The sequence below is a fragment of the Notamacropus eugenii genome, chromosome 1 (assembly GCF_028372415.1).
Source record: "Notamacropus eugenii isolate mMacEug1 chromosome 1, mMacEug1.pri_v2, whole genome shotgun sequence".
Lineage (NCBI taxonomy): Eukaryota > Metazoa > Chordata > Mammalia > Diprotodontia > Macropodidae > Notamacropus > Notamacropus eugenii.
In genome coordinates, this window is record NC_092872.1 from 247,059,542 (window position 1) to 247,084,623 (window position 25,082).

At 36.2% G+C, this 25,082-nt stretch overlaps 1 protein-coding gene across 2 annotated transcripts; it reads right to left on the reverse strand.

Annotated features, from left to right (window-relative positions):
* Positions 1-585: 585 nt before the first annotated feature.
* LOC140517305 (olfactory receptor 13A1-like) lies at positions 586-24,749 on the reverse strand. Of its 2 annotated transcripts, XM_072628441.1 has the most exons (3): positions 18,916-24,749; positions 5,761-5,908; positions 586-2,495 (listed from the first exon to the last, which is right to left on the reverse strand). In XM_072628441.1, the coding sequence occupies exon 3, from the start codon at positions 2,440-2,442 to the stop codon at positions 1,495-1,497; it is 948 nt and encodes a 315-aa protein (XP_072484542.1). In that variant the 5' UTR covers positions 2,443-2,495; positions 5,761-5,908; positions 18,916-24,749; the 3' UTR covers positions 586-1,494. The 2 variants fall into 2 exon arrangements, with proteins under 2 accessions (XP_072484542.1, XP_072484543.1); XM_072628442.1 differs by lacking the exon at positions 18,916-24,749 and having other exon boundaries at positions 5,761-6,508.
* Positions 24,750-25,082: the final 333 nt, after the last annotated feature.

A 25,082-nucleotide genomic window follows, 5' to 3' on the forward strand; every position in this document is an offset into this window, starting at 1 on the left:
TTCTTTCATAATTTAAAACATTGCATCATTTTTCTGAAGAATTCTATTTTTCTTGTGGACATACTTTTTTCTTTGAAGGCTCTGATTATTGGGGATTTGGGGCTATTTTTGTTTGTGGGTTGTTTCTTTGATCATTCTTTTCATAATGAAATTCTCTTTTATCTGTTTGATAATTCATTTTTGTTGTTGAAGCGTAAAGAGTTTAGTTCTAGATGGAATCAACTTGAGGACCCATCTTTCATAAAGGTAGCCTTCCCTTAAGCATTTTTTCCATTGCCACCATCACCAAAATTCTCTAGTAGAATCAGCATAGCTGAAGTCCTTTACTTTGGATGAGGATACAGAGAAGGAGAGACCTTTACTTTATGCCAAAGTTAAATCAAAATAAGTTCCCTTGTGGTATAAGAGAATTTACTGAGACCTTTTCCATTGTGCCTGAAGCCCATCAAGTTCATAATAAAAATTTAAATAAGTCTCATGTACGCACCTATACCTTCAAATGAATTATCTTTTGTATTATTTAAATTTTTATTTATTTTCAGTGTTCTACAAACACTACATATTAGCTTTTCTTCCCTCCCTCACCATTTTTCCTCCTTACTTCCCCCTTCCCTCCTTGAGACGGCATACAATTTCATATAAGTTCTACACATAGATTTCAATTAAATACAGTTTTGCCATAGTCATTTTACATAGAAGAATTAAAATAAATGGGAGAAATCATATAACAAACCAAAATCGTAATACAAAAGAAAATGACCTACTACATTCTGTGATTGAATTCCATAGTTCTTTCTCTGGTGTGGAAGGCATTTTGCCTTAACAGACCATTGGGAATTTTTAAAGTCCTTGCATTGCAATGAAGTTCTAAGTCTACCATAAAAAAATCCTAACACACTGTGGTTGTTGCCATGTACAGAGTTCTCCTGGTTCTTCTCCTTTCCCTCAGCATGAGATCATATAAGTCTTTCCAGGCCTCTCTGAAGTCTTCCTGCTCATCATTTCTCATAGCACAAGAGTATTCCATTACATTCATATACCATAATTTACTCAACCATTCCCCAATTGATGGACATCCCTTTGATTTCCAGTTTTTGGCCACAAAGAGAACTGCCACAAATATTTTTGTACATGTGGGACCCTTTCCCATTTTTATGATCTCTTGGGGATACCGTCCTAGAAGTGGTATTGCTGGGTCGAAGGATATATATGAATTATCTCTTTAGAATATGTATTGGCTACAAAATTCTGTTCTGCTCCAACCATGGATCTGACATGGTGTGGCAATTCCAATGTTTCTGTGAAATTCTTTGGACATTTTCTGCCCTTTTCTTCATTACAAGTGTTTGACAAAAAAAATATAACTAGGGAGTTAGCTGGTTTACCTAAGGGTATATTCTGATTTGAGGAGCATTGCCTAGTTGCTGCAGGCTGTGATCCATGAAAACTTTTGTGATTCAAAGATATTCTTAATGCAATTTTTTTGAACCGTAATTATTTCGTAAGAAAGGGACATAACTTATTGAGTGCTATTTTCACATCTTTGTTTCTCAGGGAGTAGATCACAGGGTTCAAGGCTGGGGTCACTACAGTATAAAACACTGAAGCTACTTTGCCTGTCTTCAGAGACTGACCAAAATCAGGAATAATGTACACATAAATGATAGTGCAATAATACATGCTAACCACAATAATGTGGGAGGAACAAGTGGAAAATGCTTTCTTCTTCCCTTCCTTGGTTTGGATCTTCAAGATGGAGGAGATGATGAAACCATAGGACACCAGGATGAAAAGAAAATTGAAAACATCAAAGAATATGTTTGCCACAATTACCAATGCATTGTTGACATCAGTTGAAGAGCAAGAGAGAGGAAATAATAGAGGAATCTCACAAAAGAAATGATCAATGACATTGGGACCACAGAAAGACAAATGAACAGTCATGATGATTTGTATTGTTATATTGACCCCACTGATAGCCCACACTGTAGATGCCATGAGACAACAAACTGTCTTGCTCATGATAGTGGTGTAGTGGAGAGGCTGGCAGATGGCTGCATACCGATCATAGGCCATGACTGTGAAAAGCAAGAGCTCAGCTCCCAAACACAAAGAGAGGAAATATATCTGAGCTATGCAACCACCATAGGAAATGGTGTTCTTAGCTATTAGGTTCTGCAGCAACTTAGGCACCACACATAAGGTGGAGAGAACATCCAGCAAGGCCAAATTTATAAGGAAAAAGTACATGGGAGTATGGAGGCCTGGATTTAGAATAATCACAGTGATAATGAGTGAGTTACCTGTGAACGCCAGTATAAAAAGTCCTAAGAAGAGGCTGAAGATAAGGATTTGCACCAGAGGATTTTCAGAGAAATTTTGTAAGACGAACTCGGCCACTGAGGAATGATTATTTGATGCCATATGAGAAAGCTGTGACATTCTTTTTGTCCATGTGCCCACAAAATCCAACTCACAAGAGATTATTTTATTCACTAAAGAAAAGAAAATCTGAATTAAAATTAGGCAAAGTAAAAATGCTTTGATATTCCAATATCAAATTTTGACAAATTCATCTAATTTTATTGCACCAAAAATAGTGAAATACTGTTTGGTTAGTGTGATCTCATGTCAGTGAATTCCTTCTCCCCACAGGGTTAAATAAAGCACACCTCCACATCCCCAACCACTCACACAAATTATCATCATGATCATGATCATGATCATCATCATCGTCATCATCATCATCATCAAAATCATCTTTTTTCTTCTTCTTCCTTCAGGAAACTCATGCTCTTTTTCATCTGACATTTTATAGCACCTTCAAGGCTTTTGTTCAAAGTTCTCCAAAATACCCCACCCATGAAGTGAGCCCAACTAAGTTTTCTGGTATGATTGATTTAAATGAGTACTTGCAAAGAGAGTATTAAACTGAGGAGGGACTTATCTAATGTTGAACAGAATGTTAGGCTATGTAAGAATTAGAACTCAGGGCTCTTAACTCTCACATTTTGATACATTATATACACTACCAAATAAAAGCTAGTGTGGAATGTACATTTTCAACATCTGAAACCAGACCTTCTTGAAAGCACTTCCTGATGCAAAAGAAATTGAAAGAACTCACATCTTAGAAGCAGAAATGAAACTATTATATCTCAAGGGATCTCACAGTAGGAAAATAGTATCTAAAAATATTCTTGAAATCCAACTCATTTATGTCTGTCAGAGCAATGTGTTGCAAGTTTCAGGTGTCCTTCCTACAAAGGCAGACAGAAATGGATATCTTTTTATCAGCAGAATGAGGGATAGGTGACCTCTGATGAGCTTATATTTCTAAATCCTAGGAAAAAAAATCTAGGTTGGGATAAATAGAAAATGGTGATTTTGAATATGATGCTGAGGAATTTATGGTGTCTTTACACTATCAATGAACTGGAATTTCTTTAGCAAGTCCCATGTCTCAGGTACTGGGCTAGGTGCGGTTGATAAAAAAGACAGATATTTGGAATGATTAACAATAATAGCAGGCAATTGATAGATAGATAGACAGACAGACAGATACATAACATACATACATACACACATACGTAGAAAGTTTACTAAGAATCTCCAATGTGCCAGATATTGTTAAACTTTGAGGAATAAAAATACATGCAAGACAGTCCCTTTTCTCAAAGAGCTTATAATAGAGAAAATACATGAGGGGATGATGGTGAAAATGGCTGGGTAAAGTACACACAAGACACCATAATGTAGAAATAACTGGGAAGTTATGAGAATGGTTTGGTCTCTGACAAATTAAGGCAAATGTTCATATAACAGAACCTAGAGAACAAGAGGTGTAGTACAAATTTTCATTACTGGAATGATAGGAGGATGTGGACAAAGAGCCGGCCTTGGAGTTAGAGAGTCCTGACTTCAGTCCTTCCTCTGAATGTATAAACTCTGTACAAATCACTTATCTTCTTTGTCCCAAGCCACTCTCACTCCAAGATTATTTGAAGATGGATCGATCTTCCTTGTAAAGGAAGTCCTTCATCATGAATTCCCTATGCTCAAGAAACCACATGTATGATTAGAGAGATTGAGAGAGACATAGAGACAGAGATACAAGCAGAGAGTGAAAGAGGTCATCTCCTCCTGAGATTACCACTAGCTCTCCCTCTGTGTATCAGGTTTATACATAATTATTTTCATGTTGCCTCTCCCATTAGTATCTGAGCTTCTAGACAACAAGGAGTATTTTTTTCTTTCTTTTCCTTTCCAACACTTAGCATACAGGGCCTGGCACTAAGAAGATGCTTAATATTTGCTGACTGATTCATGAGGGGATATTTTTAAAAATTATTGACTTATGAGTATTAGAAAGTAATAAATTGAAGAAGTATAAAATAATAACTAGATAACTAGTTTTGGAGCCTGGAGAAATCTGCATTTGAAGTTTGTTTCTGTATTTAACTAGCTCTGGGAACATTGATGAGTCTCTTACTTTGTCTCTATGAATCTCATTGTCCTCATCTGCAAAAGAGGGATAAATACCAGGGATATCTATTGCAGGAGGCTATTATAAAACTCTATGAGCAAATGAATGAAAAATGATTCACAAACCTTAAAGTACTATATAATATCAGTTGTTTTTATGCAAATGTAAGAATTATGAAAATAAATTTTAGACCTTTACAAATGAGGATGATAGAAGAAACTGAGGCCAAGAGAGAGAAGATTATTGAAAAAAGATTTCATATATACTGTTTCATTTTGTCTGAATGACAATACCATGATATAGATAGGACATATATTATTATTCCTTTTTTGAAGCTAATGGTACTTGAGAAACAGGGTAGTTAACTGGTAATACACTGTCTTTTCTAAAGCAAGTCACTTGAACTGGTTATTCTCTATCCTCTTCCCCACAAACTCCCCTCCATGCAAAATGAGAAGGTTGAACCTATATGAAGTTATAAAATATCAGAACTTAACAATAATCTATAAACTCCATTATGACTCCAAATTAAGAATCCCTAACTTACTCAGACTCTCACAGCACACCGAACTGGGCATAGATTCTTGGTTTTTACACTCAGTTTTCCAAATCTTAATTTAGTGCATTCTAAATCTCTTTGCTGAAGGAAATGTAGTATTAACATGGTGTTTTCCTTGTTTTGTTTTGCTTTTTCCTCAGTAGGACATTCCTAGAGTTTGTCTTATCCCATTTGGATAAAAGCTCCTTAATAGTAGTGACTTCTTTTGTTTCTACTTGTCTTTGCATTGTGAGCCCCAATTATAGTGTCAGGCACATTGTAATCCCTTTCAAAATGCTTGTAAATTTGACTTGCTGACTTGACTTCTATACTATCTGTTATGGGCAAGCACATCAGCTATGGTAGCTCCTCTATACCATAAAGACAACATAATCACAAATATATTCACGGTGCTTCTATAAATGAAAAGGTTAGTACAGACTGTGTTCCCTTTTGAAAATGACAGCTTTTCTGTCCTGAATATGTTCCTAAAAGTGTTATCAATGTCAAGTCCTTGCTCACTGAGTAGTGAGTTCTAGTTCCCTTCCTCTTCTCCCTTAACACACACATCACCCTCTGTCTTGTCAATCCCTGTCCTCAAAGTCCCAAAGTATTAGGAGTCAGTTGAGAAGGGAGATTAGATACTTGATAAAAGATTTGAAATTGACCAGCCTGGTGGGTTTCTAAGACAATGGGTTTTAAAAACAAAAGAGTAGGTTTCTTTGGTGTCACTTACCCTCTGTGATGAAGCAATGCAAAGGGAAGGGGTAGAAGGTGGGCAGCAGTAATTGGCATTTTTGTCACTTCTCATCTCTCACTCTCCATCCTTGCTTTATGTTCCACATGTCTGAGTCCACCTCTTGCCATTATTCCCAAAGAGTTAGCTAAAAGAAACAATTGTAGAAGGGTCCACTCTATGCTTCTGGTAGTTGCCACATTGAAACAAATTGGATTAGGAACTTCTTGAACAATAATTGAGGAGGGAAAAGTTAGCCAGTTCTCTATCATAACATCCTAATGCAACATAATGCAACATAAAGTTCCTGAAACTCTCATGCCATTTTTAGCTAATAAAAAATTAAAATTTGAAGAAATCCATGTGCCTGTATAAAGCATAGTTTTATACATCATGCCTTTCCATCCTTACACAGTGCGATAAAACATGAGACAGATGTAATTATCTTCACTTTGGAAATGAGAAATCGGGATTATAGACTTCAACTCACTTGTCTGACAATGGAAATAATACGTGGCAAAGCTAGATCCTTCTGATTCAAATTTCTAATCAGATCAGTTTCTAATCTGATTAAAGCTAATCAGATCTAATCAAGTATAATTCTAATTAGATTCTTCTTTTTCAAGTTCAATTCTCTTTCTAGTCTGTGAGGCTGTCTTTTATACGTAAGTGGTTTAAACCCTGGCATTGTTGTGTGATCCCAAAGAGGGGACTCCTTTAATTGCAAGTCAGTAATCACTATTGCCTTACCTAAACTAGATAAAATTTTTGAAAATATTATGAATAAAGTACAAATATAATATATACATATAAACATGTTATGTCTTCATATATTATAAATATAAATACATTACACAGTTATGTTATATAAAGTCTATATACAACTATCTTATTTTTGTATTATATTATGTTATACATATTCAAAACTATCCTTTCATATTCTATTGAATTATAATGTATACCTGAACAAAGGAAATTACCAAGCTTTAAAGGAGGAGGACCTAGAACTTACACTGTATACCAAAACCAGATTAAAAAATTTCATTTTTGATGATTTCCAAATGTTAGGAGTTTGCTATATAGTATTGCCATGTATCATATATGATGAACAAGGCAGTGCAGAATGGTAGACAGAAGGCAGGTCTTACTCACAGGAAGAAGTGGATTTAAATCCTACCTCTGACACTTACTTGAATAGGTCAGGGACTTAATGCTTAGTACCCCAGGCAACTAAGACAGCAAATTACAGTAGGTGAAGTAAATTACTGAAGTAAATTCCCATACTATAGCTTCCCTGTTGTCATGAAATTATTGCTCTGTACAATAGTAAAATTGCTTATATTGATAGCAGCAGCACCATCAGTGGTAGTAGTAGTAGTAGTAGTAGTAGTAGTAGTAGTAGTAGTAGTAGTAGTAGTACTAGTAGTAGCAGCAGCAGCAGCAGCAGCAATATTATTAGTGGTGGTGATGATGGTGGTGGTAATAGAAAATTATGGTAAAAAGAAATACCTGAAAATAATGAATTCCATGAGCCTGATTCTTTCATTCAGTCACAAACTTTAAGGTGGAATTTTTAAAGGAAAAACAGAAATAATACTTTTCATTCTTATCACAATTACATTTCCTATTTTATTGAAAATTATCTGTCACTGCCTCTGTTTCTCCTGTCCCTCCCTGTTTTGCTCCTTTTTTCTCCATCTCTGTCTCTGTCTCTGTCTCTGTCTGTCTGTCTGTCTGTCTGTCTGTCTCTCTCTCTCTCTCTCTCTCTCTCTCTCTCTCTCTCTCTCTCTCTCTCTCTATATATATATATATATATATATATATATATATATATATATATATATATATATATCTGCCTCTTCATCCCTCATTCTTTTTACAATTTATGTAGATATAAAGATATTTACTGTAACAATGTAAACACATTTAAATTTTAAACAGGCATTTTTTTCCTCCCCTACTCATGATATTGATTTTCATTTTCATTTTATACGAAAGGATGCACTATCTCTTATTTCTTAGGAAACTTACCCTTCTCTGCTAGAAGGCAATAATTGGAAGATTCTTTTTTTCTAGAAAACCTTCCTTTCTCAATAATTTGTGTATTTATTGGTCTGTAAGTGGGAATTGGACAGGGATCCAATTACACCCAGTCCTTTTCCAAAGGGCAGCTAGAGAGAGCCTTGGGAAATGCTGTCATCTTAGCCTCTAGAGGTATAATTAAACTATGACTTATCTTGGACTAAGTTGAAGCCATGACATTAATTCCAGTCAAAAAAAAATGCAAGTGTTAAGTTATTGCTTGCTTTATATGGCACTAAGCAACTGATGTGATTGATGTTTGGAGGTATACTTTTCTACTAGTTAATTAACATGAATTGACTAATAATAGGATGTTGTAGTCTCAAATACACAAGCCTCTAATATTTACAAACAGAACTAAAACTTATAATGAGTTCTTTGTACCTGAGAAAATAAAACAAAACATAGTAGAATATAATAACAACAATAAAAACCAGAATCTGCAGTTTCCCTAAAAAACCTGATAAATAGGCTACCAAAAACTTGCAAGTGAACCTTTTTAAACTATGACAGATTTCTATGCTACAAATGCAAAACTCAAGCCATTCTAGAAAATTCAAGAAATCTGTCATGGAAGTGAAGCAGCAGTAAAGACAGAAATATTGCGTACAACTGCTTAAATAGAATTTCGATGTGTAAGTGCTTAAGAACAAGATTCTAAATAGATGCTGCCATATCAAGTACTGATAATCTCCAAAGTATTTGAAAAAAATACCTTTCAAAACATAGGGATGAGACTGAGAAGAAATTAAAACCCCATGACAAAAGGGTTATAGGAATGTCATCTATATCATCTGAAAGGCTTTTGGAGATGTCCTAAAATTAATTTCATTGAATCCTCACAGGAGAAGTGCACATTCTACTGGTCTTATTAGATTACAAAGGGCATTCATTTCCTCTGCCTGCAGCAAGGTACAAAATGTATTAAATATGAAAGAATAAAAGCAACATAATGCCTTGAACATTTCTGTCTGTATTCCATCAAGAAAGATAATAAGTGATGACAATGATGATGGTGATAAAAACTTTTGATTAGGTGCTAGCCTTATGTAATGCCTATATTTTGTTTAGTTATCTTTCAGTGATGTCCAACTCTAGTGACCCCTTTGCTCTTAGCAAAGGCAATGGAGTGGTTTGACATTTCCTTCTCTAGTTTGTTTTATAGATGAGGGACTAAGCCAAACAGGGTTAAGTAATTTATTCAGAATCACAAAACTCTTAAGTGTCTGAGGCCAGATTTGAAATCATGAAGATGAGTATTACTGACTCCAAGTCCAGTGCTCTATCCACTGTTCCACTTAGCTGCTTAAGTCCGATATATGGGTAGTAAAATTAAAATGTATCAGCAATATATTGATGACACAATAAGATGGGAAAAAGAGAATGCTCTGTTCTTGCCATTGCTGTCTAGATTTTAATTATACTATAGACAATGACTACAGAGGACACAAAAATAAGCAGAATATGTACAACCCCAAAGGAGGTATCTGCCAAGAGAGTTGTAGCATCACTTATAAAGAAGGAAATATATGACAAAAATAAGAAAGCAGTGGGGGCAGGGAATTTCACAGAAGATGAGTAGTGGCATTGGGTTCACAATAGGAAAGTTTTATTATTTTATTATTATTTCCTATTTTATTGAAAATTCTCTGTCTGCCTCTGTCTCTCTGGTCCCTCCCTCTTTCCCTTCCTTTTTTCTACATCTCTCTCTCTCTCTCTTCATGTGTGTATCTGTCTCTTGATTTCTCACTCATCCTTTTGACAATTTACATAGATAGAAAGAGATTTATAATAAAAATGTAAATATGTTTAAATTTTAAACAGGCATTTTTTCCTTCCCAGCTCATGATGTCAGTTTTGATTTCATTTTATAACAAAGGAAGCAGTATTTCTCATTTGTTAGGAAACTTACTCTTTTCTGGTAGAGGATAATAACTGGAAGATTCTTTTATTTCCTAGAAAACCTTCATTGCTCAATAGTTTGTGTGTTCATTGGTCTATAATTAGGAACTGAACAGGGATCCAATTATGCCCAGTTCTTTTCCAAAGGGCAGCTAGAGAGAGCCTTGGGACACCCTGTCATCTTAACCCCTAGAGGAACAATTAAACTATGACTTATCTTGGACTACATTCAAGCTATGACATGGTAATTCCAGTCAAAAGACAATGCGAGTGCTAAATTCTTCTTTGGTTTGCAGGTCACTAAGCAACTGATAAGACTGATGTTTGGGGGTATATTTCTCTACTAGTGAATTAACAAAATGAATTGACTAATAATAGGATATTAGAATCTTAAATAGACAAGCCTCTAAGATGTACTAACAGAACTAACAGATATGATGAGTTCTTTGTACTCGAGAAAATAAAACAAAACATAGTAGAATATAATAACAATATAAACAAGAATCTACATTTTCCTTAAAAAAACTAGATAAATAGGCAACAAAACAGTTGCAAGTGAGCCTTTATGAACTATGACAAATCTCCATGCTACAAATGCAAACTTCAAGCCATTCTAGAAAATTCAAGAAATCTGTCATGGAAGTGGAGCAGCAGTAAAGACAGAAATAGTGCCTACAACCGCCTGGATAGAATTTCAATTTGTAAGCGCTCAAGAACAAGATTCTAAATCAGTGCTGCCATATCAAATATTGAAAATCTCCAAAATGTTTGAAAAAAAACTTTCAAAATATGGAGATAAGAATGAGAAGAAATAAAACCCTATGACAAAAGGGTTATGTGAATGTCATTTATATCATCTGAAAGACTCTTGGAGATGTTCTAAAATTAATTTAATTGAATCCTCACAGGAGAAATGCCCATTCTAGTGGTCTTATTCAATTACAAAATGCATTCATTTAATCTGTCTGCACCAAGGTCCATAATATATTAAATATGAAAGAATAAAAGCAACATAATGCCTTGAACATTTCTATCTGTATTGCATGTAGAAAGATAATGTGATGATAATAACAACTTTTGATTAAATACAAGCCTTATGTTTAGTTATTTTTCAGTGATGCCCAACTCTTGTGACCCCTTTGCGGTGTTCTTTGCAAAGAAAATAGAGTAGCTTGATATTTCCTTCTCTAGTTTGTTTTATAAACAAAGGACTGAGCTAAACAGAGTTAAGTAATTTATCCAGAGTCACAGAACTCTTGAGTGTCTGAGGCTGGATTTGAAATCATGAAGATGAGTATTACTGACTCCAAGTCTGGTACTCTATCCACTGTTCTATCTAGTTGATTAAGCCTGATATATGTATAGTAAAATTAAAATGTATCAGCTATATATGGATGATACAATGAGATGGGAAGAGGAGAATACACTCTTCTCACCAGGGCTGTCTGGATTTTAATTATACTATAGACAATGAACCCATAGGATACCAAAATAAGCAGGAAATATACAATCCCAAAGAAGGTATATGTCAAGAGAGGTGTGGCATGTCTTATACAGAAGGAGATACATGACAACAATAAGAGAGCATTGGGGGCAAGAAATTTCACAGATGAATACTGGCATTGGTTTCACCATGATAAAGTTTCATTTTCAGAACAATACTTACTGAATAAATAAAGACACAGATGTAGCATACTCTAGACACAAAGACAATATAGAGTATTTTGGCCATCATACTTTTCCACATCTGGGAAAAGAAGTACCTCAGGTGATGTTGACTGTGTGAAGAAGAAGGGATGGGTCATATATGCTTGATTGTGTGAAGCACAGTTGTTTGTGTGTGCATGTGTGTGTTAGGGGGTTTTTGTTGGAAAGAAAACTTACTTTCTTTATCTAGACATTATGTGCCTCCAAACAACATCAAAACAAATATGTCAGCCACCTATTTCCTTTGTGATGCAGGGCAAATCACCTTTTCTCAAACTCATTTTTATATTCTGTGAAGGGAGAAAAACATTTATTCTGCTTATCTCATGGAGTTATCAGAAAAATCAAATGAGAGACACCAGTCTGACATGCATTCCTTTTTATTTAGAGTAAGTAATGTTGCAATGAAAATACTTGGTCCCATTTTATCAGTGGAAAAATGGAAACAGAGAGATGTTCAGTAGCGCGCATTAAGATACATATTAGGAGGGTGGAGCCAAGATGGCAGAGTGAGAACTACTACTCACCTAAGCTCTTAGACAAATTCCTTCAGATACCTCTAAAAAGAGAATCTGACCAAATTTTGCAGGTGCAAAATCTAAAAGGAGACAGACTGTGGCAGATTCACAGACCAGGACAGACTAGAAGCTCAACAGGAAGGATCTATTCCATGGGAGTGAGCCCACAGAACACAGCCCAGTGCATCCCTCCACAGCAAAGCCGAGTGGAAACCCCCCAGGGCAACCTGAGGCAGCAACAGCAGGATGGCAGCCCAGGGAAGGAGACCAGAAGGAGCAGAGTGAATAACATCCACTGAGCCCCAAGTATCAGCTGCAGCCACTGCTGAGACTTTCAGCCTGCAGATTAAATGTCTGTAAGTCACCTACTTGAACTTCCAGGAGCCACAATGGCAGAGTGATTGTTAAATAGTCTCTCCGTCTCCCCTTACTGACCTTGAAAGAACCATAAAATATTTCCCCAGAAAAATCCTGAATCAGTGGGATCAGCAGAAGGGGTAAACAGTCTTGTATACCTGAGTTTAGAAAAATCAGTAAAGAATATTCCTTTTACTGTGGCTGACTCAAATAGGAAGGACAAGAGTCTGGGGGGGGTGGAAACTCACACTAGGACCCAAGTGTGCCTAAGCACTACAGAGGAAACAGGAAAACACTACAGCAGTTGGGATCACCAAGGACTGAGCTTCCCTTTGATCGAGCTCCACTGAGGAGATCTCTGGTGACCAGACCACCTCTCCCCTCAGTTTACAAGCTAGCCCCAGGGCTGATCCCCAGAAACACAAAATAAAAAGAAAAAAAGGCACCTGATCTTACTTTTTACACCAGTCAGTTCAACACCAAATTTTCCAGCTTCTAACTGAAAGAACCAGAGGCCACAACACACAAAGCCTCACCATCATGAGCAAGAAACAAAAGAGTAAATAAAAGACCATAGAATCTTTTTATGGGGAAAGGACCAAAACAAGAATACCAGAGAGGTCAGTACTGACACAGTACTCTCATCTGAAACTTCAGAAGGGAATATGAACTCTTCCCATGCACAAAAAGCTCTCCTGGAACAGCTGAAGAAGGAAACAGAAGAAAAACTGGCCAATGACTATAAAAGTATGAAAAAAGAATTCATTGAAGAACACAACTCTTTAAAAAGGAAAATTGGACAAATGGAAAAGGAAGTACAACAACTAACTGGAGAAAATAATTCCTTAAAGGAAATAATTGGACAGATGAAAAAGGAGATGCAAAAGTTAACTGAAGAAAACAATTTGATGAAAATTAGAATGGGGAAAGTAGAAGAGAATGAGTCTATGATACTTCAAGAATCATTCAAATAAAATCTAAAGAGTGAAAAGATAGAAGAAAATGTAAAATATCTAATTGGAAAAACAATTGACATGGAAAATAGATCCAGGAGAGAAAATTTAAGAATTATTGGCCTGCCAGAAAGCCACCATGAAAAAAACAGTCTGGACAATATCTTCCAGGAAATTAACAAGGAAAACTGCCCAAAAGATCCAGAGGGCAAAATAGTCATCGAAAGAATTCACTGTTCACCTCCCAAAAGGAATCCCAAACTCAGAACCCCAAGAAACATCACTGCCAAATTGCAGAACTATCATGTGAAGGAGAAAATACTACAGGCAACCAGAATGAAACCATTCAAATATCGAGGAGCTACAGTCAGGGATCACACAAGACCTTGCAGCTTCTACATTAAAAGATCGAAGGAATTGGAATTCGATATTCCATAAGGCAAAGGAGATAGGACTACAACCAAGGATCAGCTACCCAGCAAAGTTCAGCATAACATTTCAGGCAAGGAGATGGTCATTCAGTGAAGTAAGGGAATTCCAGACCTTCCTGACAAAAATGCCAGAACTTAATACAAAATTCGATCTTCAAATGCAGATCTCAAGAGAGGCATAAAAAGGTGAACAGGGAGAAAAAAACAACAACAACAAAACCTTGTTACTCAATTTGGGCAAGCTGCTTACCTCCCTATAAGGGAAGATGATACCTGTTAATCTTGAGAATTGTATATCTCTTATGAAATATAAAAGAGATATTCATAGAGGGAATGGGTAAAAAGTAAATGATGTCATGTTAAAAATATGATTTTAGCATGTGAAGGAATTGTAACAGGAGGTGTGAAAAGGAGGAAGCAGAAAATGTTAAATTACATCACAGGAAGAAGTGTAAAATTACATTGCAGTAGAAGGAAAGAGGGGAGGGGGCGGAGCCAAGATGGCGTAGTAGAAAGACGCACATACACATAGCTCCGAACACACAACCCATAGAACAACTACAAAGAAGTAACTCACGGCGAATTCTGCACCCAGAGGCCACAGAACATTGGAGCGAGGGAGATTTCTGTTCCGGAGAGACCTGCAAACCTCTCGTAAAAGGTCCTTCGTGCTGCGGACTGGGCTCCGGGACTGGGAGCTGAGTACAGCCCTGCCGTGGCCGCGGCACCGAGAGGAACAGATCCGAGCAGGCTTCAGGGACGGGATCTCCAGCGGCCGCACAAGTACCTCCACCCACAGGTGATGGGGGTCGGTGAGAGAGTCCCTTTGGCGGGTCGAGGGGGGAGTGGGGTGCCCCCTCGGGAGACAGAAGCTGAGGGGCAGCGGCAGACCAGGGCTCTCCAAGCAGGCAGGAGCCTGGATCCATTGTTGAAGGTCTGTGGATAAACTCCCTGAGGGAACTGAGCCTGAGAGGCAGCCCTGCCCTCACCTGAGCATCTGAATTTAATCTCACACTGAATAGCAGCCCTGCCCCCGCCAAAAGCCCTGAGGCTGGAAGCAGCATTTGAATCTCAGACCCCAAACACTGGCTGGGAGGATCAGGAGGTGAGGTGGGTGTGAGGAAAATATTCAGAGGTCAAGTCACTGGCTGGGAAAATGCCCAGAAAAGGGAAAAGAAATAAGACTATAGAAGGTTACTTTCTTGGTGAACAGGCATTTCCTCCCTTCCTTTCTGATGAGGAAGAACAATGCTTACCATCAGGCAAAGACACAGAAATCAAGGCTTCTGTGTCCCAGGCCACTCAATGGCCTCAGGCCATGGAAGAGCTCAAAAAGAATTTTGAAAATCAAGTTAGAGAGGTGGAGGAAAAGCTGGGAAGAGAAATGAGAGACATGAAGTCAAAGCATGAACAGCAAATCAGCTCCCTGCTAAAGGAGACCCAAAAAAATGTTGAAGAAAATAACACCTTGAAAACTAGCCTAACTCAATTGGCAAAAGAGATTCAAAAAGCCAATGAGGAGAAGAATGCTTTCAAAAGCAGAATTAGCCAAATGGAAAAGGAGATTCAAAAGCTCACTGAAGAAAATAGTTCTTTCAAAATTAGAATGGCATAGATGGAGGCTAAGGACTTTATGAGAAAGCAAGAAATCACAGAACAAAGCCAGAGGAATGGAAAAATGGAAGATAATGTGAAATATCTCATTGGAAAAACAACTGACCTTGAAAATAGATCCAGGAGAGACAATTTAAAAATTATGGGACTACCTGAAAGCCATGATCAAAAGAAGAGCCTAGACATCATCTTTCACGAAATTATCAAGGAAAACTGCCCTGAGATTCTAGAACCAGAGGGCAAAATAAATATTCAAGGAATCCACAGAACACCGCCTGAAAGAGATCCAAAAAGAGAAACTCCTAGGAACATTGTGGCCAAATTCCAGAACTCCCAGGTGAAAGAGAAAATATTGCAAGCAGCTAGAAAGAAACAATTCAAGTATTGTGGAAATACAATCAGGATAACACAAGATCTAGCAGCTTCTACATTAAGGGATCGAAGGGCATGGAATAGGATATTCCAGAAGTCAAAGGAACTAGGACTAAAACCAAGAATCACCTACCCAGCAAAACTGAGTATAATACTTCAGGGGAAAAATTGGTCTTTCAATGAAATAGAGGATTTTCAAGCATTCTTGATGAAAAGACCAGAGCTGAAAAGAAAATTTGACTTCCAAACACAAGAATGAAGAGAACCATGAAAAGGTGAACAGCAAAGAGAAGTCATAAGGGACTTACTAAAGTGGAACTGTTTACATTCCTACATGGAAAGACAATATTTGTAACTCTTGAAACATTTCAGTATCTGGGTACTGGATGGGATTACACACACACACATGCACACACGCACACACACATAGAGACAGAGTGCACAGAGTGAATTGAAGAGGATGGGATCATATCTTAAAAAAAAACAAAATCAAGCAGTGAAAGAGAAAGATATTGGGAGGAGAAAGGGAGAATTGAATGGGGCAAATTATCTCTCATAAAAGAGGCAAGCAAAAGACTCATTAGTGGAGGGATAAAGAGGGGAGGTGAGAGAAAAACATGAAGTCTACTCTCATCACATTCCACTAAAGGAAAGAATAAAATGCCTACTCATTTTGGTATGAAAACCTATCTTACAATACAGGAAAGTGGAGGATAAGGGGATAAGCAGAGTGGGGGGGGATGATAGAAGGGAGGGCATGGGGAGGAGAGTGCAATTTGAGGTCAACACTCATGGGGAGGGATAGGATCAAAAGAGAATAGAAGTAATGGGGGACAGGATAGGATGGAGGGAAATATAGTTAGTCCTATACAACACAACTATTATGGAAGTCATTTGCAAAACTACACAGATTTGGCCTGTATTGAATTGCTTGCCTTCCAAAGGGAAGGGGTGGAGAGGGAGGGAGCTAAAGAAGTTGGAACTCAAAGTGTTAGGATCAACTGTAATGTTCTTACCACTAGGAAATAAGAAATACAGGTAAAGGGGTATAGAAAGCTATCTGGCCCTACAGGACAAAAGAGAAGACAGAGACAAGGGCAGAGAGGGATGATAGAAGAGAGAGCAGATTGGTCATAGGGGCAATTATAATGCTTGGTGTTTGGGGGGGGAGGGGAGAAAAGGGGAGAAAATTTGTAACCCAAAATTTTGTGAAAATGAATGTTAAAAGCTAAATAAAAAAAAAAGAGAGAAGGAAAGAGGGGAGGGAGATGAACATTTTTTGAGAGGGACTCTTGTGATTTGGTTTGAAGACTAGAAGGGAGACTGGAGAAGTAAAAGCACAGTGGGAAACAGGATGCAGGGAAAGACACAGATTGTAATCCCAATTGTGGATGTGAATGGAATGAACTCTCCCATACAATGGAGACAGATAGCAGAATGGATTAAAAGCTATAAGCCAACAATATGTTGTTCACAAGAAAAACATTTGAAAAGGGGGGATACACACAGGGTAAAGGTAAAAGGTTGGAGAAGAATACATTGTGCTTAAGCTGATGTAAGAAAAGCAGGGGTAGCAATTCTAATTTCAGACAAAGCAAAAGCAGAAATAGATCTAATCAAAAGAGATAAGGAGGGAAATTATCCTGCTAAAGGACACCATAGACAATGAAGCAATATCATGATTAAACATGTATGCTCCATGTGATATAACATCCAAATTCTTAGAGGAGATGTTGAGGGAGTTGAAGGAAGAAATAGACAGCAAAACTCTACTAGTGGGGGACCTCAACCTCCCCCTCTCTGAACTTGATAAATCTAACCTCAAAATAAACAAAAAAGAAGTTAAGCAGGTGAATAAAAGTTTGGATAAGATAGATATGACAGATCTCTGGAGAAAACTGAATGGAGATAGGAATATATCTTTTTCTCAGTGGTACATGGCACATATACAAAAATTGACCATGTTTTCGGGCACAAAAACCTCACAATCCAGTGTAGAAAGGGAGGGATAGTGAATGCCTCCTTTTCATATCATAATGCAATAAAAATTATATGTAATAAAAGGCCATGGAAAGATAAAACAAAAATTATTTGGAAACTAAATAATCTAAGAAGTGGGTTAAACAACAAATCATAGAAGCAAGCTTCATTCAAGAGAATGACACTAATGAGATAACCTACAAAATCTCATGGAATATTGAAAAAGTGTTGCTTAGGGGAAGTTTTAGATCTCTGAATGCCTACATGGATAAAATCGAGAAAGAGTAGATCAATGACTTGGACATGCAGCTGAAAAAGCTAGAAAAGGAAAAAACTGAAAATCCCCAAGTAAGTTATAAATTAGAAATACTAAAAATCGAGGGACAGATCAATAAAATTGAAATTAATAAAAGTATTGAATTAATAAATAAAACTAATAGTTGGTTTCATGAAAAAACTAAAAAACTTTGGTCAATTTGATTTAAAAAAAAGAAAGAAGAAAACCAAATTACCAATATAAAAAATGAAAGGGATAAACTCACCTCCAATGAGGAGAAAACTAAAACAATAATTGGAAATTACTTTAATCAACTTTATGCCCATAAATTAGACAATCTAAATGAGATGAACGAGTATTTAAAAAAATATATAAATTGCCCAGATTAACAGAAGAGGAAGTTGAATACTTAATTAACCCCACCGTAGAAAAAGACATTGACCAAGCCATCAATGAACTCCCCAAGAAAAAATCTCCAGTGTTGGATGGATTTGAAAGTGAATTCTATCAAATACTTAAAGAACAGTTAATTCCAATATTTTACAGACTATTTTGGAAAATGGGAAGAAGGAGTACTCCCGCATTCTTTTTATGATACAAATACAGTTTTAATATCTAAACTAGGAAAAGACAAAACAGAAAAAGAAAATTTTGGACCAATCTCTCTAATGAATATAAGTGCAAAAAAATTTTAAATCAGATTTTTGCAAAAAGAATACAGTAACTTATCACGAGAATCATACATTATGATCATGTAGAATTCATACCAGGAATGCTTGGCTGGTTCAATATTAGGAAAACTATTAACATTATCGTTCATATGAACAACAAAAGTAACAGAAACCACATAATTATCTCGATACAGAAAAAGCTTTTGACAAAATACAACACCCATTCCTATTAAAACATTGGAGTGCATAGGAATAAATGGTACTTTCCATAAAATAATTAGCGCTACCTACCTAAAACCTGCAGCAAGCATTATATGCAATTGAGATAAGCTAGATGCACTTCCAATAAGATCAGGAGTGAAACAAAGATGGCCATTATCATCATCATTATTCATTATGGTACTAGAAATGTTAGCTGTAGCAATGAGAAGAAAAAGGAATTGAAGAAATTAGAACTGGCAAAGAAGAAACTAAGTTATCACTCTTTCCAGATGATATAATGACATACTTAGAGAATCCCAGAGACTCAAGTAAAAAACTACTTGAAATAAACAACTTTGGCAAAGTTGCAGGTTATAAAATAAACCCACACAAATATTCTGCATTTCTATATATTAGTAACAAAGCTCAACAGCAAGAGATAGAAAGAGAACTGCCATTTAAAGTGAGAGTAGACACTACAAAATATTTGGTAGCTTACCTGTCAAAACAACCCATAGACTATCTGAACACAATTAAAAGACACTTTTCACACAAATAAAGTCAGATCTAACTAGGTGGAAAAGCATCAGTTGCTCATAGGTAGGCTGGGCCAATATAATAAAAATGACACTTCCGCCTAAATTAATTTACTTATTATTTCCATACCAATCAAATTATCAGATAATTATTTTCTAGTACTTGAGAAAATAATATCACAATTCATCTGGAAGAACAAGATGTTCAGAATATCAAGGGGACTAATGAAAAGAAATGTTAGGGAAGGTGGTCTAGAGCTATCAGATCTCAAATTGTATTATAAAGCAGCAATTATCAATACCACTTGGTACTGGCTAAGAAACAGAATGGTACACAAGTTGTATATGCTGGGTACTCAAGACAGTAGGCAATGATTATAGCAATCTACTCTTAGATAAACCCAAGGACCTCAGCTCCTGGCATAAGAACTCACTGTTTGACAAAAATTGTTGGGAATAGTAGATAACAGTGTGGTGGAAACTAGGCATAGACCAATGCCTGACACCACACACAAGAATAAAGTCCAAATGGGTACAAGACCTAGGTATAATGATTGATACTATAGATAAATTGGTGGAGCAATGAATAGTGTATTTATCAGATTTATGGAGAAGGGAAGAATTTTTGACTAAAGAACAGACAGAAAGCATTGTGAAGTGCAAGAGGGATAATTCTGATTACATTAAACTGAAAAGTTATTGCAAAACCGAATGGCATGTAACCAAGATTCAGAGGGATGCAGAAAATTGGGAAAATGTTTTTGCAGCTGCTGTCTGTGATAAAGGCCTCATTTCTAGAATATATAGAGAACTGAGTCAAATGTACAAAAATACAAGTCATTCCCCCACTGATAAATGGTCAAAGGATATGAACAGGCAGTTTTCAGAGGAAGAAATTAAAGATATCTATAGTTACATGAAAAAATGTTTTAAATCACTATTGATTAGCAAGAAACAAATCAAAACAACTCTGAGGTACCACATCACACCTGTCAGATTGGCAAACATGACAGAACAGGAGGATGATAAATGTGAGAGAGGAAGTGGGAGAATTGGAACACTAACTCGTTGGTGGAGCTGTGAGCTGATCCAACCATTCTGGAGGGCAGTTTCAAAATATGCCCAAAGGGCTACGAAAATATGCATACCCTTTGATCCAGTGATATCGCTTCTAGGACTGTATCCCCAACAGATCATAAAAATGAAAAAGGGTCCCAAATGTACAAAAATATTTGTAGCAGCACTCTCTGTGGTGGCCAAGAACTGGAAATCAAGGTAATTCCCATCAGTTGGGGAATGGCTGAATAAGTTACGGTATATGAATGTAATGGAATACTATTGTGGTATAAGAAATGATGAGCAGACTTCAGTGAGGCCTGGAAAGATTTATATGAACTGATTCTGAGTAAAAGGAGCAGAACTAAGAGAACTTTGTACACAACCATGACCACAGGGTGTGAATGTCTTTTCTGGCTGACTTGGAACTTCATTGCAATGCAAAGACTTAAAAAATATTCCCAACGGTCTTTTAAGGCAAAATGCCTTCCACATCCAGAGGAAGAACTATGGAATCCAATTGCAGAATGTAGCAGATCATTTTCTTTTTTATTACTTTTTGGATTGTTAGGTGATTTCTCCCATTCATTTCAAATCTTCTGTAGAGCATGACTGTGGTGAAAATGTATTTAATAGGAATGTATGTGTAGAACCTATGTAAAATTGTATACCATCTCTGGGAGGGAAGTGGAGGGTAGAAGGAAGGGAGGGAAAAAGAAATCTACATTATATGGTAGTGATTGTGGAACATTGAAAATAATTAAAATTAATAAAAAAAGAAGATACACAGTAAATGAATGGCAAATATGGGAATCTGGTATAGGTTTTGTGTTTTCGTATTCTATCAGATTTCCACTGTACTAGTGACACCTTTAAAATTTGAAAATGCTTTAAATACTACACATTGTATTCTTTCTATATAAAGGTTATTATTACCTTTAGAAGTTATTGTATTTTCCAGCTTTTATAAAGTATTCCTTTGGTAGGTCAGTTGGCATGGCTCAGAATAAGTAAATGGATTTAGGTAGTATTGCATATTTATTACATTGGCTTGGCCTACACTGGAACAATTGATATTTCCCCAATTTATTTCTACAAAGAATATTTTGTATATTCATCAGTTCAGGGGCTGAAAGAGAGCTTCAATTTGATTCTTGACAAAGAAATAACTAGAATTTTACTTTCTGTAATTTTCAAGTGAATTACACCTTGACTGGGCATCTCCAGTCATCCTGATGAATATCTGGTCACTGGATTCAGATGGCTCTAGAGGAGAAGTGAGGCTAGTGACCTGCACAGCCCTCCCTTACTCAAAAGAAAGTCAAGTGCAAATCATTATATCATTTCTCTGATGGCATGGTCTTCTTCAGCAACAAATGAAGAACAGAAAAAAATGCTGATGACTTATTTAAGTTTATTTTTCCAATCCAATAAATCTTTATTAAACACCTACTATGTACAGGTCCTGTACTAAGCATTGGGGATATAATTAATAAAAGAGAAAGACAGTCCCTACCCTTGAAGAACTTAGAACTGATCCGAAGAGACAACATAAACAGAGGAAGAAAAGGGTTGGGAGGGACATTGAGAGCAAGGACATCACTCTCTGTGATATTCAAAACCAAGCAGAGCAGGATGTACAAAGTGGAAAGTGATAAAATTTAGTGTGTGCCCTCTACAAAGGAATTCAATGAGAGGGTTTCATATCCACCTTGCAGTCCTCCAATCAGAGAGGTGAGGAAGCTGAGGGAAGTAGCTTCAATCACATCATATAGTTGCATGATGATGACATTATTAGTGATGCAGTTTTCCTGTGAGGAGGATCTTGTTACATGGAGTTGAAAAACAGGAAGAAAAGAGGGTGCCAAATGGAGTGCAAATCCTGAAACTTCACTGGAGATGCTAATTGTGTCAATGATTTTTAGTTCAGAATTTTCTAATTGAATATTGATATCAATTGTAAAAAATAATAATTTTGTTTCTACTTGCCTGTGCTTATTCTCTTAATTAATGGTTAATTGACATTCTTTATTTTTAAATTACAGACATTTACAGATTATGCCCATTGCAGGCACGCTTGCTTTTAGCAGAGGAAAAGAAGTGAAATTTACTGTGCAGTGACCTCACAAGAAGTATATTTACCATTCCACTTCTGTAGCACCTACAAGTTATTTTTTTTTTATTAAGGTGGTTTTGTTAATTAACAAATATTAAGAGGGAAGGGACAGAGAGAAGGAAGTATTACTTCTACCATGCTATTACCCCTAGTCACAGCTGTTACTGTTCCATGATTCCCAAAGTCTACAAGATGTCCTATACAAATGCCTGCAATCAATTCTCAAATTTCCTAAAAATCAATACCTGGGCAGTGCCCTTCCTCATTGCCATGATGTTAGGACTCTCCTCAAGAGGAAATTATTTTTATGGTTCCATTTTTCCTTTTGTTTAACTAACTGGTTATAATTAACCTTTCACCAACAGAGGGGAAGTGAAGTCAGCTCCAAACTGAGAATCACAGAACCTTGCAGTTGGGTGGGACATCAGAGAACATCTAGTTCCCACTTATATCTGAATAAGAATTCCCTCTATAACATAGCTAACAAGTGCTATCTGCTTGACGCTATCTCCATCCACTCTCCCAGGTTTCCTATGGGAGAAAAATTGAGGTTGTAAGAAATACTTTAGCCAACACCTGTTTTGTGAAATATACTTCATTGCACTGTTCAACTGGCTTCCCTGGCATTCCAAGGGTGAGATGAATAATTAAGCTATCCAGATGTATCATTGAACTCTTAACTTCTATACTGACCTGCAAGCCCCATCCTCTCTTGAAAATGATAGAAAGGGTCATCACTAAAATAATGGTTCACTGTCTAAAACTTAAGAGCAAAGTGCAATTCCTCCTCTACCACATAAACCACATGAACCAGAGCACTTTGCTATGGAACTTTCTCTCTCTGTGTTTCCATGTCTTCGTCTATATTGATGTGATTGTACTAATGAGACTCTAAGGTCTCTTCCAATTATAGTATTTCTGGATTGTACCCTAAGCATCTTGGACCACTATGCTGCTAAGAACTCCAATGAAAAATGGTTACTGAGCAATGTTAAAAAAAATCTCATTATGTGATTGCATTCAGCTATGATCTTTTCACACCTCGAATGATTGTTGAAAGTGTAGTCTCTCACAGCAATCTTTGAAGTTTGAAGACCTGTCAAAAATAAGAGGAATTAGATTTTTTTCTACTTGGTACCTGGAGGACAAAGTGAAGAGAAGGAAGTTGTCTAGAGGTATATTTAAGTTAGCTGTAGGGAAATCTTCTCCACAATTTGAATGTCCAGAAATTTACAGGCTTCCCCCACAGATCTCCCTCAAAGTTTTTACCAGACACCTAAGTTGATTTACAGAAGATTTATATGCAGGCACAATATGAAACATAATCTACAAGTTTCCAATCAACTCTAAAATTCAAACTAGTAAAGATATAAAACTCATTTCCCTCTACGAGTTTGCACTGATAAAAAAAATGATTGAAGGATCTGTATCAATTTGTGAAGGACTACAGTGTACAAGACAACTTTTTAAAAAACATTAATAATCTATTTTTACATTTCAAACATTTATAGACAATTTTATTTATATGTTTATTTTATTATTATTTGCATGTTTATAAATTACTCCCATTTTGTGAAACATCTCCTGTAAGTAAATAAAATGAATAATATAGTGACTTCGTATGAAAATTCTTGCAACATTTGGCATCTGTAGGATTACCACCTCTCTATTAAAAAAATTAATAGAAAATCCATTGTCTCTCCCTCTTCACAACCTAATTGAAAAAAAGAACACTTTTCTTTTAACAAATATGTATGGTAAGCAAAACAAATTCCATCAATGGATATTTGCATATATTATACACTTGTACATTTATGCATATAATTAATATACAATATTAATATGTAATATTAAAAAGGCATTTGCTGTTCAGTAACTTTTGATAATTCCAAAATGCTTTCCAGAAGTGTCACCTTCTCACAGGAAAACTGTTAGTCTAACTATGAACCGATTTTCCCACAACCTCATCCCCTATTGATCATTTTCTTTTTTTGTTATATTGGCCACTATGATGAGTGAGGTAGAATCTCAAAATTATTCTGATTTGCTCTGTTCCTAATTAATAGTAAATTGGAGTGATTTTCATATTACCAAAGCTGTCCTGAATTTCTCCTTTGAGATCTGTCTCTTAATATCTTAGGCCTTTTATCAATTAGGGAATGTATTTTATTGTATTAATTTGCATCAGCTCCATAGCTATTTGGAATCAAGAAATTAATTAATTTATTGAGATGAAATTATTATAAAGATTTTTCTGTTAATTGCATCTCAATATTAGTTTTGAGATTTAATTGTATATATTCACTCTCTTATTTGTTTAGGCATGAAATTTCATCTATTTATAGATAAGGCAGATAATGTTCCCCATGTTTTTCTAATTTGTTTATAGTGTGATCTTATACACGTAGGTCATCTATCCATTTGAAGATTATCTTTGTCTGTGGTGTGAGGTGTTAATCTAAATCTAATTTCTTAATTTTTTCATCAGTGCTGTTGTTGTTATTCTTAAATCATGAGTCCTTATCTCAGCATCTAAGGTTTTTGTGCTT